Source organism: Narcine bancroftii, chromosome 6 (assembly GCF_036971445.1).
Source record: "Narcine bancroftii isolate sNarBan1 chromosome 6, sNarBan1.hap1, whole genome shotgun sequence".
NCBI lineage: Eukaryota > Metazoa > Chordata > Chondrichthyes > Torpediniformes > Narcinidae > Narcine > Narcine bancroftii.
The window spans coordinates 147,287,214-147,301,681 of NC_091474.1; the positions used below are offsets into that span (position 1 = coordinate 147,287,214).

Sequence of the window (14,468 nt, forward strand, 5' to 3'; positions counted from 1 at the left end):
TACCTTGATCAAAACGTTGGCTATATATCTTTGCTACATAAAGAATGCTGCGTTACCAGTATCTGAAGAGTCGAATGAGGTGATTAATAGGAATAGAAAATAATCTTGATGAGTGTCTGCTGAACTCTGTCATATACTCCTGTGTGAGTGAGATCCTGCATTAGGAAGTATGTGTGACTAAATTCCTGAGACATTTCTGACAGCGAAGATATCATCTTCTCGTTACACAATGAAGTTTTACATTTGTATCACCAAATTAATTGCTGAGTGAGTGATTTTAGATGGAATTATAAGTAATAAAGCTCCATGATCTAATGTCAACATAGCTTTGTCAGTTAGGGCTGCAGTACAGGTGTTTTGTTTTCACAGACTTGTGATGGTTCTCTACTTAATGCCTAACCTATTTTCATTATGTAATGTGCACAATGTAGGGTATTTGTGATGGACTAATTAATTCTAGTATCAAAACCTGAATATCCTCTTTGAGTTGTTGTAACGTGATCCCATGTCCATTCCTCCGATTACAATTTTATTTTCCTCATTTTTTGTGTTCGAGTTATTATGATTTTATAATTAAGGTCTGAGAGAATATATATTCTTTGGGTGTGATTACACACTATAGTACTCTGTACTATGTAGCTTCCAATATTAACATAATCTTTTGTTGCTTCGATATCATTGATACAGACCACTTTACCTTCCTGTTTCTGAAAACAAGCTAAGATTTTCAATAGATTCCTCAAGGAATGTGTTTTATTAATTACATTTACACTGTTGCGTGCCTTAATATATTAATTGTCCTATTTAACTCTTTACTCTTTGTCTTACCAGGGAAAATAAGTGGAGTTTTCTTAAAGATTATGATGCCAAGGTAAGGACTGTAATTAAAATATGATTCATGTGGTATGAGAGGGTCGCGTTACGAGATTTTCAATTACTTTTCTATAAATTTGGCTCTATAATTCCAATTTGCCCTTAGATTTGCTTATTATAAGATTTTATAAGAAGTGAAGAGAGGTTAAGAAATTTGTGTTATCATTTTTAACAGTGGAAGAACATCGAGGAACATAGTTATGGATCAAAACTTTTTCAATAAAAAACAAAACAATTTTATTTTGGAGGAAAAATGCCAACTTCAATGGGAAAAGAAGAGTAAATTGAAATCGAAGGTTGGGTGGCAAAACTGTAATTGAACAATGAGGCACTTAATTTTTGAGGTGATATTTCAACTAGAGTCCGGGTACATTTCAATATGGGAGAAGTTAAGGAAATTAAGTGAGTATTTCCTAGATTACAAAAGTAATACAGGTTCAAAAGAGCAGTAAACAAAGTGATTCAATCAAGTTCCCACCAAACTAATACCGACATAACACGGGTAGTGTGAAAAAGGAAATTAGGCCAAAGGGAAAAATAGCTGGCAGGGAACATAAAATTGAATCTAAAATATTCTTTGGGTTTTTTGGTAGGACAAAGGTTTTAAGAGTACACATGGTATTGAGAAGACAGCACAAAGGATGACAGAGAATATGAGTGAGACATTAAATAAGTACTTTGCATCAATCTTTACCAATGAAAAATATGTTGCTGAAGTCTCAGCAAAGGAAAAAGTGATCTCGATGGGCTAAACATTATTAAAGAAAAGACATTCAAAAGATCAATTACATTTCAAGCAGAATACACATTAGGACCCGATGGGTTCAATCCATCCTGATGTCCCAGAGAGAGCAGAAGTAAGCTACATTATCGCTCCAAGTACAGTCAAACCATTATTAGATTTTAATTAATTGTAACTATATTGTGTCAGTTTGTCAGTATTTAAATGTTCTTTTGCCACCTTTGAATGTTACTGAAACTAGAAATATAGTAAAGCTTTCTTTGTTGAATTAATTGGGACGAAGCAAGAATCAAATTACATTTGTATTCAGATTTGTATGAGATGGTGTGTTACAAAGTTACCTTCACTCACTGTCTTTGCACATTATGACTATTAATCCCAATTTTCCTCTTGCAATGTTGTATGTAATATATAAAATGTTTAAAAAGACATCTACCAAATGCATGGGAATTGTGAGTGCATGAAGAATTGATGTTTAGATATCTTTGAAGTATGGATAGTTCAATTGATGTTTATCCAGTCAAAACACGAGAAGGAGCACAGCAGTGACGCAAGTGATGATATCAAAGAGACTGGTACAGAATTTGTGAGTGACCACTATGTCAAAGGTAACTGAAAAGCAATCCTGCTTTTTATTATTGATTGTTTCCTTCTTGTCAATAGATGTCGCTTGTCTTGCAGTCAAATTGCAAACCATTTTATCATGTCAACAATGGCAGATAAATTTAAAATAAAACTTGGAGCTGAAGTATCTTACTGCTGTTATGTTCCACTTCTAATCTAAATTTAGAGGGAAGAAATGTTATGAGGTGCAGAAAAAAATCTTCTTTTGTATTTATTAACACTTTTATATTTAAAGTTTATTATTGTAGTGCTTTGGTCTTACAAAATACCTGTTTGGTACCAGCAAGTAAAAATTTTGGTGCATATGTCCATTGTACAATGTAAATGAAAATCAAGATGATCATTATCCTGAAGTCACTGATGGAGTAGTGGCTGGTCAGTTAAAACCAGCCCTCCTCAGAGAAAGTTTTAAAAAAAAAAGACAGAAAAACAAAGCAGTGAAATAAAACATAAAAAAACGCAAAATAAACTGTACAAGAAGAACTTGAAGATGCCTCCAAAGAAAGAAAAACCTACAATGATAAAGAAGTAAAGAAATCACCCAACATAAAAGAAGGCCTTTCTGGAATCCGCGAGCAGGGAGCTCTCCCGAAGAAGACGACCGGAGCTGTGAAGCTGGAAAGCAGACAGCTTGGGGGAAACGTCCCCCGGGCTGTCTCAGACACTGGCTCACGGAGCCAGAAAAAAGAAATGCCAACACGCATGTGCAGTTCGCATTTTGAGGAAGACACCGAGGAGAGCGGACACCGGCAGCAGGATGTTGCTAACACAATGGGAGCAGCCGCAGGAAAGGCGGTGATAGACGCAGGCTCAATACTGATCGAAGATATGGCGCAAGAAAAAGAAGCTTAAGACGAAGATGAAGAATTACAAGAAAAACACAAGGTTAAAAAAACAAATACAGATGGAGGATGAAGAGTATTTTGAGAGACAAATGGATACAATAATGATTGAGTTTAAAACTATTAGAAAGGCTATGCAAGAGACAGATGCAAAAATCCAAAGAATGGAGAATGTAATGATAGAAATGAAAAAGCAAAGTGAAGAAGTAGAAGACAGTGAGAGTTGTGGAAATGGAGGTAAATGAATTAAGAGAAAAACTGGAAGAAAAAGAGATTAAGAAGTCGCAGAAAATTGGCATTTTAGAGAACTTTAGTCGACGTAATAATATAAAAATAATGGGCCTGAAAGAAGGTGAGGAAGGAGCAGATATAAAAGGATTTTTAAAATGATGGATCCTGCAGATTTTGGGAATAAAGTAACTCAAAGAAGAAATAGAAATTGAAAGAGCCCATAGGGTTTTCGGCACCGAAACCACAACCACTGCGGAAACTCCGTTCCATACTGGAAAAAGTACTGTGATACATGACAAGGGAGAAAATATTGAAACTGGCTGTTGGAAGAGTAAAAGACAATAGACCATTGGAATGCAATGAAAAAATTCTTGTACCTAGATATAAACTTTGGTCTTTTAACAAAGCGTCAGGAGTTCAACTTAACAAAAACTTTACTATGGAGGAATTGTTACAATTTTGTGTTACATCATCCTGCAGTTTTGAAGATATTCATCTCTGGTGGTCAAAATAGACAGCTTTTGGATCCAGGAAAGGCCTGTCACTTTGCAGAACAATTGCCAAATAAACAACAAGAGGAATAAGGAAAATAACAAAAGGACTGTTAAAATAATGTATATAAATAAGTTTGAAAGTTAATAGCTGGATTTTGTAGATGTAGATATAGATATATAGAGAGAGATAGATATATTCATATATAAAGTTTAAAAAAAAAATAATATATAGTGATTTTGCTGGGGAGGGGGGAAGATCAGTCCATTGCAAAATGTGGTTTATACCACAACCCAAGAAGAAAAGGGAGTTGTGGTTGTCTTGCGAGGTAGCAAGGGCAAATCATTAAGGGAGGATTTAATGTTGTTTTCTTTTCTACTATTTTTAGTCTTTTTATAATTTTTGTTTTTTCTTACTAATTGTGTCGGTTCATACGGTAAAGAATAAGAACAATAAAAACTGTGACTTTAGAGGAAGAGAGATGTAAGGGTTGAAGAGGTGGCATAGGTGTGAAAATGAATTGATAGGATGAATACATTGAAATATATGACAATCAATATTAATGGTATTCACAATCAAATTAAGAGCAGAAATTATTGACACTACTTGAAAAGGAAAAAAAATAGACATAGCATTCATACAAGAGAGAAGAGAGACTGAGTAGGAAGCATCATTGTACAATTCAAAAGCCAGGGGAGTAGCTATCCTAGTTTATAAGAATTTGCCAATTAAAATAGAAAAAGTAATAACAGACCCAGCGGGCAGATACACAATGATAATATACTAGATTTACTCAGAATCTTGGAACTTGTTGAACAGTTATGCACCCAATGAAGATGACCAGGAATTCATGAAGGACATTTTTTTAAAGGATAGCAGATACATAAGGTTATATCTTACTTGGGGAATACTTTAATTTTAACCTTGATCCATCAATAGATAAAACTGGGAGGACCACTACAAAAAAAATAAAGAGCCAAATTTACATTAAATTCAATGCAAGATATGAAAATAATTGATATATGGAGAAAACAACATCAAAAAGAAAGAGATTACTCAAACAGGCATAAAACCTATTCTAGGATCGATATCTTCTTACTGTTGGCATAAATTCAAGGGAGAATTTGTAAGACTGAATATAAGGCAAGAATTTAATCAGACCATTCACTCTTGTGGTTGTCAATTGCTCTGGAGGATATTCTGCTGAAAAGATACAGATGGAGGCTGAATTCCATGTTGTTAAAAAGGCAAGATTTTTGGGAATACACAGAACAGCAAATTAAAATATACTTTGAGACAAATGCAAATTCGGTAACAGGCAAATTTATATTATGGGACATAATGAAAGCCTTTATTAGGGGATAAATAATTAGTTATACGATCAAAATTTAAAAAAATAAGAATACTGTAGGGAAATAGATCAGTTGGAAATAGAGATGGTAACTATAGAGAAAGATTTAATCAAAATGGAGGATATGGAGAAAAAGGGAGAATTGACAGAGAATAAAATAAAATATGACAATTACAAAAATACCAAGAAGAGAAAAAGATTATGGAAACAAAACAAAGATCTTATGAATTAGGAGAGAAAACCCACAAAATTTTGGATGGCAACTAAAAGCAGAACAAATAACAAGGACTATTGTAGCAACAAGGAAGGAGGATAAACAGGTTTCATATAATCCACTAGAGATCAATGATAATTTAAGAAATTTTATAAGTAACTACATCAAACCAAAATCCTAGGGAAGAGTGTTGAAATAGATGAATTATTGTCAAATATTGAATTACCCCAATTACAATTGGAAGAACAAAATATATTACTAAAATCCCAGACAACTACAGAAATACACTGCAATGGTATTGCCAAATAATAAAGCACCAGGTGAAGATGGATTTCCCATGTAATTTTATAAGGTGCTCAATAATCTACTAATTCTGCCCCTCTTAGAGGTAATGAAACCAATGGAAGAGACCCAGAATCTGCCTGACTCCTGCAAAATGGCAATAATTTCAGTAATTCCAAAAACAGGAAAAGACCCACTGCCACCAGCTTCATATAGACCAATATCTCAACTAAATACAGACTACAAATTAATTGCAAAATTATTAGCGAATAGATTAACAGATTTTATGCCAAAATTAGTGAAGTTAGATCAGACCGTATTGTTAAAAATAGAAAAATGGCAGATAATGTGTGAAAAAACACCAAATGTGGCAGTAGCTCTTGATGCAGAGAAAGCCTTCAATAGGGTTGAATGGAGTTATCTTTTTAAAGTACTACAGAAATTCAAATTACCTGAAAAATTTATTAATTGGATCAGAGCACTGTATAATATCCTGTGTCAAAAATGGTAACAAATGGATAGGTTTCTGATTATTTTAAATTGAATAGGTCAATAAGATAGGGATGCCCACTATTACCTTCCCTGTTTGCTTTGGCTATAGGACCATTGGCAGAGCTGATAAGAAAAGACCCTACGATAAAGGGAATAAAAATAAGAGGAAGAATTTAAAATTAGCTTATTTGCGGATGATATAGTATACTTATTGGACCCAGATAAATCAATAAAAAGGTTATATACAAAATTGAAAGAATATGGGGCGATATCAGGATACAAGGTTAATATTGATAAAAGTGAGGTAATGCTGATGAACAAAGTCGACTTTCCAGAATGTAAAAGGGAACCTCCTTTTAAACAGGCCATATGTTACTTAGGTATCAGAATAGATAATAATTTTAATAATTTGTTTAACTTAAATTACCAACTATTAATAAGGAAAATGCAAGAGGACTTAGAGAAATGGGAATATCTACCACTAACTCTAATAAGGAGAGTAAAGTGCATCAAAATGAATTTATTTCTCGACTACAGTACTTATTCCAAATGCTACCAATTCCCTTGATGGGATTTTTTTTTAAAAAATGTAATAAATTAATAAGAAAGTTTCTATGGAAGGGCAAAACAGCAAGAGTAGCTTTGAAAAAACTAACATGGACAAAATGTAAACAAGGGGGATTGCAGCTACCAAATTTCAAAAACTATTACCAGGCAGCACGATTAAGAATTCTGTCAGACTTTTATCAGACGGGAGAAAAACCGGCTTGGCTCAAGATAGTTATGTGAATTAGAGTAAAAGGTCCCTGAACACTTTATAAATGTGATGCGAAACTGGTGCAACATAACATTCTACCAATATTACGTCGTGTATTAAAAATATGGAAGAGAATACATCTGGAATGAAAGATTATAAACTATCAAATACCAAAAATGTTATTAACCCAAAGCCCATTAATTCCTTTTACAATGGACAATCTATTCTTTAAGGAATGGGTAAGAAAAGGAATTAAAATAATAAAAGATTGCTTTTTGGGAAATGATTTATTGACATTTGAACAGTTAAAAGATAAATATGGAATATCACATGGTACAATATTTTTGTATTATCAGTTGAGAACATATTTAAAAGAGAACCTGGGAGCTAGTCTAAGATGACCTGAGAGTAGTTGCTTTGAATACTCAATCACAGACTCTACGATAGTAGAAAAATTTATCACAAATATGTATAGCAAATTACAAAACAAGGAAAATGATGAAGTAATATATAAACCCAAACAAGGTTGGGAAAAAGATTTAAATATACGAATAAAGAATGAAACATGGAAGGAACTATGTGCAGGTACCATGAGCAATACAATAAACACACAGTACAATACAATTGGCTCCATACATTATTTGTTACACCTCAAAATTTAAAAGAATGGAATCCAACAATGTTGGACAAATGTTTCCATTTTAAATAAGAAATTGATACAATAATACATGCAATTTGGACATGTTCAAAAATGAAAACCTTTTGGGAGAATTTAAACTTAATATTAAATAAAATTACAAAAAAATAAGATACCAAAAGACCTAATCTTCCTGTGAAACAACATAAAGGATAAAGAACCAGGTCTAAAATTAGACAGAGTTCAAAAACAATTTATTATGTTTGCATTAACAACAGCAAAAAATTGCATAATGATAACTTGGAAAATGGAAACAACCTTAAAAATACAACAGTGATACATAGAAATGAATAAGTGTATCTCAGAAAAAAAAATTACCTATAACCTAAGAAACAACACATTTTATTTGAACAATTTGGGAACCATACATAAATTTTATTAAAAACCACCAATCTCAGACCTCCATCTCTTGACATGACAAGTTACAATTAAGAAAATAGTCAAGTATAAAATATTTGATGACACAATCTTCTTTTTCCTTTTTTTTCTGTCATGTTTGTTCTTCCTTTTTTGATTTTAAGTTATGGGAGGAAGGGGAAAAATGAAAATGTCACTGTGTGTATATCAACACTGAATATCTGTATATATTGAAGTATTAAATTAAAAATTATATTAAAAAAAAATCATTTTATACTTCTGTTTCTCCATCCTTCCTCACTTTGCCATAGCTGCTGTACTTTGACTTAATTTTTTTTCCCCTGTTTACTGGAAAATACACAAAATACTTGCAAGCTCTTCCCTATTTTGAAAACTGAAGTCATCACATTGTGTAGAAGACCTTGTTTTCTGATGCATTGTTCTCGATTACCAGCAATGATAGTGGGTGCATGAATGGTAACCTTCAGGGGCTTGCACCAGCTGCAACATGTATAGTTGCCAGTGAGAGTGCAATAACTGAGTGAAACACAACAGTCCACAGATACTGTAAAAACACAGAATTGCTGGAGGAACTCAGGGCATGAGAAAAAAGCAGACAGGTGCCTGAATTAAAAGGATATGGATAGGAAGGTAGGAGAGAATAGATTGGGGGAGGAGGAGTTTGTCTCTGTGAGTTCCGAGATGGGGAAAAGAAGACAAAGGAGGAAGAGGAATCCGAGAGAGAGCTAGAGGAGAGGAGACATGGGGATAGATGGGGGTGGGGATAAAGAATACTGGAGAAGTCAGTTAATGCCTTCTGTGTCCCTAGATGGAATATGAGGTGTTGCTACTTCAATTTGTGGGAGGCCGTGCATGAGGCAATGGACAGATATGTTGGCAAGGGAATGGGATGGGGAATTGAAATGGGTGGCCACTGGGAGATCCCTGTTATTGCAGCAGACAGAGCTGAGGTGCTGAATGATGAGATCTCAAAGTATGCAACCAGTCTCTCGATGTAGAGGAGGCCACACCGGGAGCACTGGTACAGTAGATGACCCCTGCAGATTCATTTGTTGCTTCACTTGGAAGGACTGTTAGGGGCCCTGAATTGTGGTGAGAGAGGAGGTGTGGGTGCCAGTGCACCACCTCCTGTGTTCACAGGGGTAGGTGTCAAAGGGACGATTGGTGGGAAGAGTGGAATGGATGAGGGAGATACAGAGGGAGTGGTCCCTGCATAAGACAGAGAGGAGAAGATGTGTCTGGTGGAGGGAGCATGTATTAGATGGCAGAGGATGATATGTTGGATGCAGAGGCTTGTGGGGTGGTAGGTGAGGATGAGGGGAATCTTCTCATTGCATGTGGGGTGGAGGGAGCAATAGCAGTTTTTTGGGTAATAGAGGATATGTGGGTGAGGACAGTTGATGGTAGTTGAGGAGAAATCAATTTATTTTTATGTGTGGATGTCTTTGATGCTCTGGCATGGAAGACCTTGTCCTGGGAGAAACTACAATAAAAATGGAGGAATTGAGAGAAATGACTGGAATCATTACAGGAGACTGGGTGTGAAGAGGTATAGTCAAGGTATCTGTGGGAGTTGATGGGTTCATAGAAAATGTCCATCAAGGGTTTGTCTCCTTTCATGGAGTCAGAACGATCAAGAAAGGGGGCAATGTTGCTGGAGTTGGACCAAGTGAACTTGAGGTAGGGGTGGAAGTTGGCAGCAAAGTGGATAAAGTCGACGAGCTCATCATGGTGCATGAGGCAACACATCAGTAGTCATTAATGCAGTGAAGGAAAAGTTGGAGCCTTGCCTGTGTAGGTTTGTAGCATGGATTGCTCCATATTGCCATCAAAAAGGCAGGCATAGCTGAGGCCCATGTGAGTGTCCATGGCTACCCCTTTGACTTGGGGAAAGTGGGATGAGCGAAAAAAAAAAAAAAAAAAAAAAAAAAAAAGTTATTGAAGATGAGGACAAGTTCTGCCGGACAGATGAGGATAGTGCTGCAAGGGGACTAGTTGGGTCTGTTGTCAAGAAAGAAATTATGGGCTTTGAAGCTTTGGGTATGGGGAATGGAGGTGTATAGTGATTCAATATCCCTGGTAAAAATTAGGGGGCCGACTTCAGGGAACTGGAAGTTGTGGAAGTGATGGAGGACAGAGAATTCCTTCTTCCAAGAGTGGAAGGTCGAAGGGGGTGGTAAAGACCAGTCAGGTTGAGTGGGGATGAAGGGGGAGGGGAAGGATAGGGTGGATCAGGAGCTGGGGGTAGGAAGGATCCAAGGGTGGGGAGATGCTTCCCCTGTACTACCCGTACCATTAGCTTTACCCACATATCTTCAATAACCCACCCATCTGCCCTGGCCCCCCCAACACCCACGCACAACAGGACAGGATTTCCCTTGATCTCACCTACCACCCCATCAGCCTCTGCATCATAATTTATGCCACCAGCTATGTAATCCCACCACCAGACACATCTTCCCTCTCCACCTTCTGCAGGGATTGCACCCTCTCCATCTTCTGCCTCACCAATTCCTCCCTCTTCACCTTACAGGACCCCAAACAGTTCTTTCAAGAAAAGCCACACTTCACTTGTGAATCTGCAATGTCATTTACTGCATCCAGTCTCTACATCGGAGAGACTGGAATATCACTTTGTTCAGCCCCTCAGCTCTGTCTGCTGCAATAGCGGGGATCTCCCAGCGTGCACACATTTTAATTCCCTGGCCCCTTCCTTTGCCAACATGTCTTTCCATGTCTCATGCATCGGCAGACTGAGACCACCCACAAATTGGAGGAACAACACCTCAGATTCAGCCTCTGACCAGATGATGATTGAGGAACATGTGTAGCTGAATGTCAGTAATAGAAATGGGGATCCAGGCTCACAGTGGATGGGGGCACCAGGCAGTGGATCAGGTTGGTCTCCCTGATGCATTAAAATGAATGATCGTAGTAAGCTTGATAGCCATTATAAATACATGGGGCACTGCTATTTGCAACTGGAATTTGAAGATGCTGCCTATCTAAACAAGTTTAAACCTAACTGTTGGCAATGATAAACACTTTGCAGCCTGTTTGGTAGAAATGTTGCCCTGCAAACAGCCACCTAAACTTGCTGCTTTTGGAAATGTCCAAATGTACTTGCATCTACTTGTTGAGAGCTGTATATTAGATCTACCTCCTCCTCTTCCAACGCAGCATTTATACTTCTGTTTATGGACGAGTAAGTTACCAGAACCCCCTTCAATTTATAAACCAGCATGTACAAAATAAAGGAAATAGGACATTCACCAAAAAAAAGTTAATTTGCACCCGATTATGCTGGCCTGAATACTACAGCCACTTTAAATCCCACAGCTAGCCACGTTAGAGAAAATCTCCAAATGTAGACTGACAAATGGATAGGATGTCCATTTTATTTTTCAAAAAATGGATTTGGGGTCTGAATCCACGGCTTGGAGTGAGAGGTTACAAGGTTACAAATCAAGTGCAGATATAGGCAGCATGGACAAGACTTTCTGTGTTTCATTACTCGACAAGAAAATGAGTAATCAGTAATAGGTCACATTATCTTGTTTTAGCTCTTTCTAAATATAAATCACTCCTCATCTAGTATTAACTTGAATGAATCTTCCATGTGATGTCTCAAGATAACACGAGCGCTGAAAGTTAAATTCCACATTAACTCACCAGTTCATGGAAGAGTTCTTTTGACAGTTCAAATACAATGATAATTTGGCAAAATAGTGTACCATATCTATTCATCTTAGACCAGTATGCTCCAACAAACATCCTGCATCATGAATTCAAATGTATTTTTAATTTGGCTGTGCGTGTAAGAGGTTTAGTGTCTTTTATATAACTGTTTTGTTTTCCAGGGAGCACCACAAATCCATGAACCTCTTCCTGAGTATGTTCCTGTATTCTCTAACAAAATTCCAAACACTACAAACCAGACTTTTGGCAGCAGAATGAACTCTCATCTTGGTCAAGCATTAATGAGGATGGATTATCAGCTTCAGAGAGATAACCGAAAGAAAAAACTGGACAATGAGCTCGTCCCATATTAGAAAAAAAAACAAAAGTTAAATTTCATGTCACGAAAAATATTTGATTCAAACTTGGGTCTTCATATTGGCCAGGAGATGTTCTAGGGAAAGGGAGTTTGTTAGGAATTAATTAAACTTGCCACAGGGTTTCCTCAAACCCTCCCAAATTTAATCACAGGGCTTGATTAACTCTATTTCCCTGACTTGGTATCACAATATTCCCAGTCACCAGCTGGGAAAATCTTCCACATTAATGGAACAGAGAGCATTTGGGGATTGTGGTTGAATCAGTGAGTCTGAGGCACATTGGAATGGGGGGCCAGAGGGATAAAAGCTTAGGTTAAATGGTGACTGTGACTTGGATATGTAAATGAGAATACAGATGTTGAGTCCAGCACGAATAGTAGAAAAGCATTTAAAAGGCCCATACTTGCTGGCACCTCATCTCCCTTTAACTGTAGAATGTCTTGGTGGTTATAAAACTCTTATCTACAATGAAATTTAAGAATGAAATTAAATCTGGAATGTGAGAATAATATTTAAAGCTCACATGGAAATTGATTGATTATTATAGTCCAGTCCCACTCTTCCCCCTCACTCCTCATTGACTTAGGTTAGGGTTCAGGGTGACAATTTTGTCATCTCTATCCCTCTCCCAATTTATAAGATAAAATAGTTCATTTGTGGAGGATTACAATTCTTGTTTTAGTTGTAACCATTCTTTGTTGACTCCTGGTTAGGAAGATGCACATTCATGTATTTGTGCCAAGGTTTCATCTTCACAGCAGTAAGAAACTAAAATTCCCAACAGACTCCCTTTCCTTAATACATTTGTATCAAAACCCAATTCTCCAATATATCTTTATTCTTCTCAATGTTAGGCTTTTCATTTCTCAGGTTTCACATGATTTCTTGGAGAATAAAAATAGATGAAATCAATCACTCTGAATTTTCAGACTAAAATAGAAATCTTTGAATTTAAGTGACATTTTGTTTTCAAGAAATAAATACCTCAAGTAAATAATAACTGCTTTCCCAAAGTGTCAAGCCACAGTAGGCTGATTTGCCTCAATACTTGCTTTGTGAGTGCCCTTTTTCTGCTATAATAACCTTTGCTCACCTAACTGTACAGGATCCAGATGACCTTGCCAATGTCACCTGTGAATGAGAGAGTCTAAATAGTTCCTGCATAATATTGGAAAAGAAGCTGTTGCATCTACTTAAAACTTTTGCCAAACTTGTTATTTTTGGTTTTATGTTTAATCCTAATTTAAAATAATAAGTTGCACCAAAGATAGCTGTGATAAAATAAAAATAATGCAGAATAATTGTATTTTCTATTTGTCTTTTTTTCTCAGTATCTGGCAAAGTAATTGAAATTTAAAATGTATTCTTAATTCATTGGCTAACTGCATTGTCTTAATAGATTAGACCGTAAAATATTTTTTTCCATCGGTGTCTTTAGTTAACTATTTTTTTTTAAATTTAAACATATAGCATGGTAACAGGCGTTTTTGGCCCTTGAGCATGTGCCACCTAATTAACCCCCGTACGTTTTGAATGGTGGGAGGAAACTGGCATGCCCAGTGGAAATCTCCACAGACATGGAGAGAACATATAAACTCCTTACAGACAGTGCCAGATTCAAACCCTAATCACTGGTGCTATAACAGTCTGGTGCTAACTGTGCTGCCCACAACTTGTGGGTTGTTTAATCATAGTTCCTTCGAGTTGTTGGAGAACAGTATAAAGATGTACTCCAGATGAAGGGTCAGTTATGAATTTCTTTAAGATTAGGTACGAAATTGGATGGTTTGGAACATTAAAATATTAGACTTGTGTTTGAGGGTGTGATAGAGAGCCTTGACAGAAGAGAAGGATATTATCTTTTTAGCTAGCTGTGTTTTGCCTGGATGTGGATGAATTATTTATTGTGATGTGTACTGAGATATAATGAAAAACTTTGTTTTGTATGCTATCCAAGTAAGTCAAGCTATACCCTTGAAACAGGCAAATCAAAAATAAAACAAAGGTACAAGGGATAATGTCACATAAATCAAACATGCAGGGTACAGTGTTAAAATGAAAAGTACAGTTAAACAGTGCAGAGATTTTTTTCCAAAATAACAGAGGAAGGGATAGAGTCCAGCCAGGGTCCTCTTGACTGTTTAGGTCTCAGCCTTGAAGCCCCACCACACAATCTGAGGGTGGTGTCATTGACCATGCACTCTCTCACCTCACTCCAAAATCACAGTTTGCCTTTGTGTAAAAAGCACCAATGGTTCCAAACCTGCAAGAAGTTGAATTTTGCTAGCCAGTGGTGTTATCTGCAGATCCATTGCACAGGCCAAGCCATTGAGCTGGGCCCAGGTGTGTGGATGTCAGTAGATGCAGGGAAATTTTCCTTTGTCAGTGGGAGGGGAATGAAAAGATGAAATATCTGAGCATATCCAGGAATTCTT

At 36.5% G+C, this 14,468-nt stretch overlaps 1 protein-coding gene across 1 annotated transcript in view; it reads left to right on the top strand.

Moving 5' to 3' along the window:
• Window positions 1–13,324, top strand: part of cimip5 (ciliary microtubule inner protein 5) — a 34,505-nt gene extending 21,181 nt beyond the window's left edge. The window contains exons 2-3 of the mRNA XM_069886300.1: window positions 832–871; window positions 11,836–13,324. Of these exons, the coding sequence (XP_069742401.1) occupies window positions 832–871; window positions 11,836–12,027 (232 nt within the window). The 3' untranslated portion in view covers window positions 12,028–13,324. The remainder of the gene's footprint in view (window positions 1–831; window positions 872–11,835) is intronic.
• The last annotated feature ends 1,144 nt before the right edge of the window (window positions 13,325–14,468 follow it).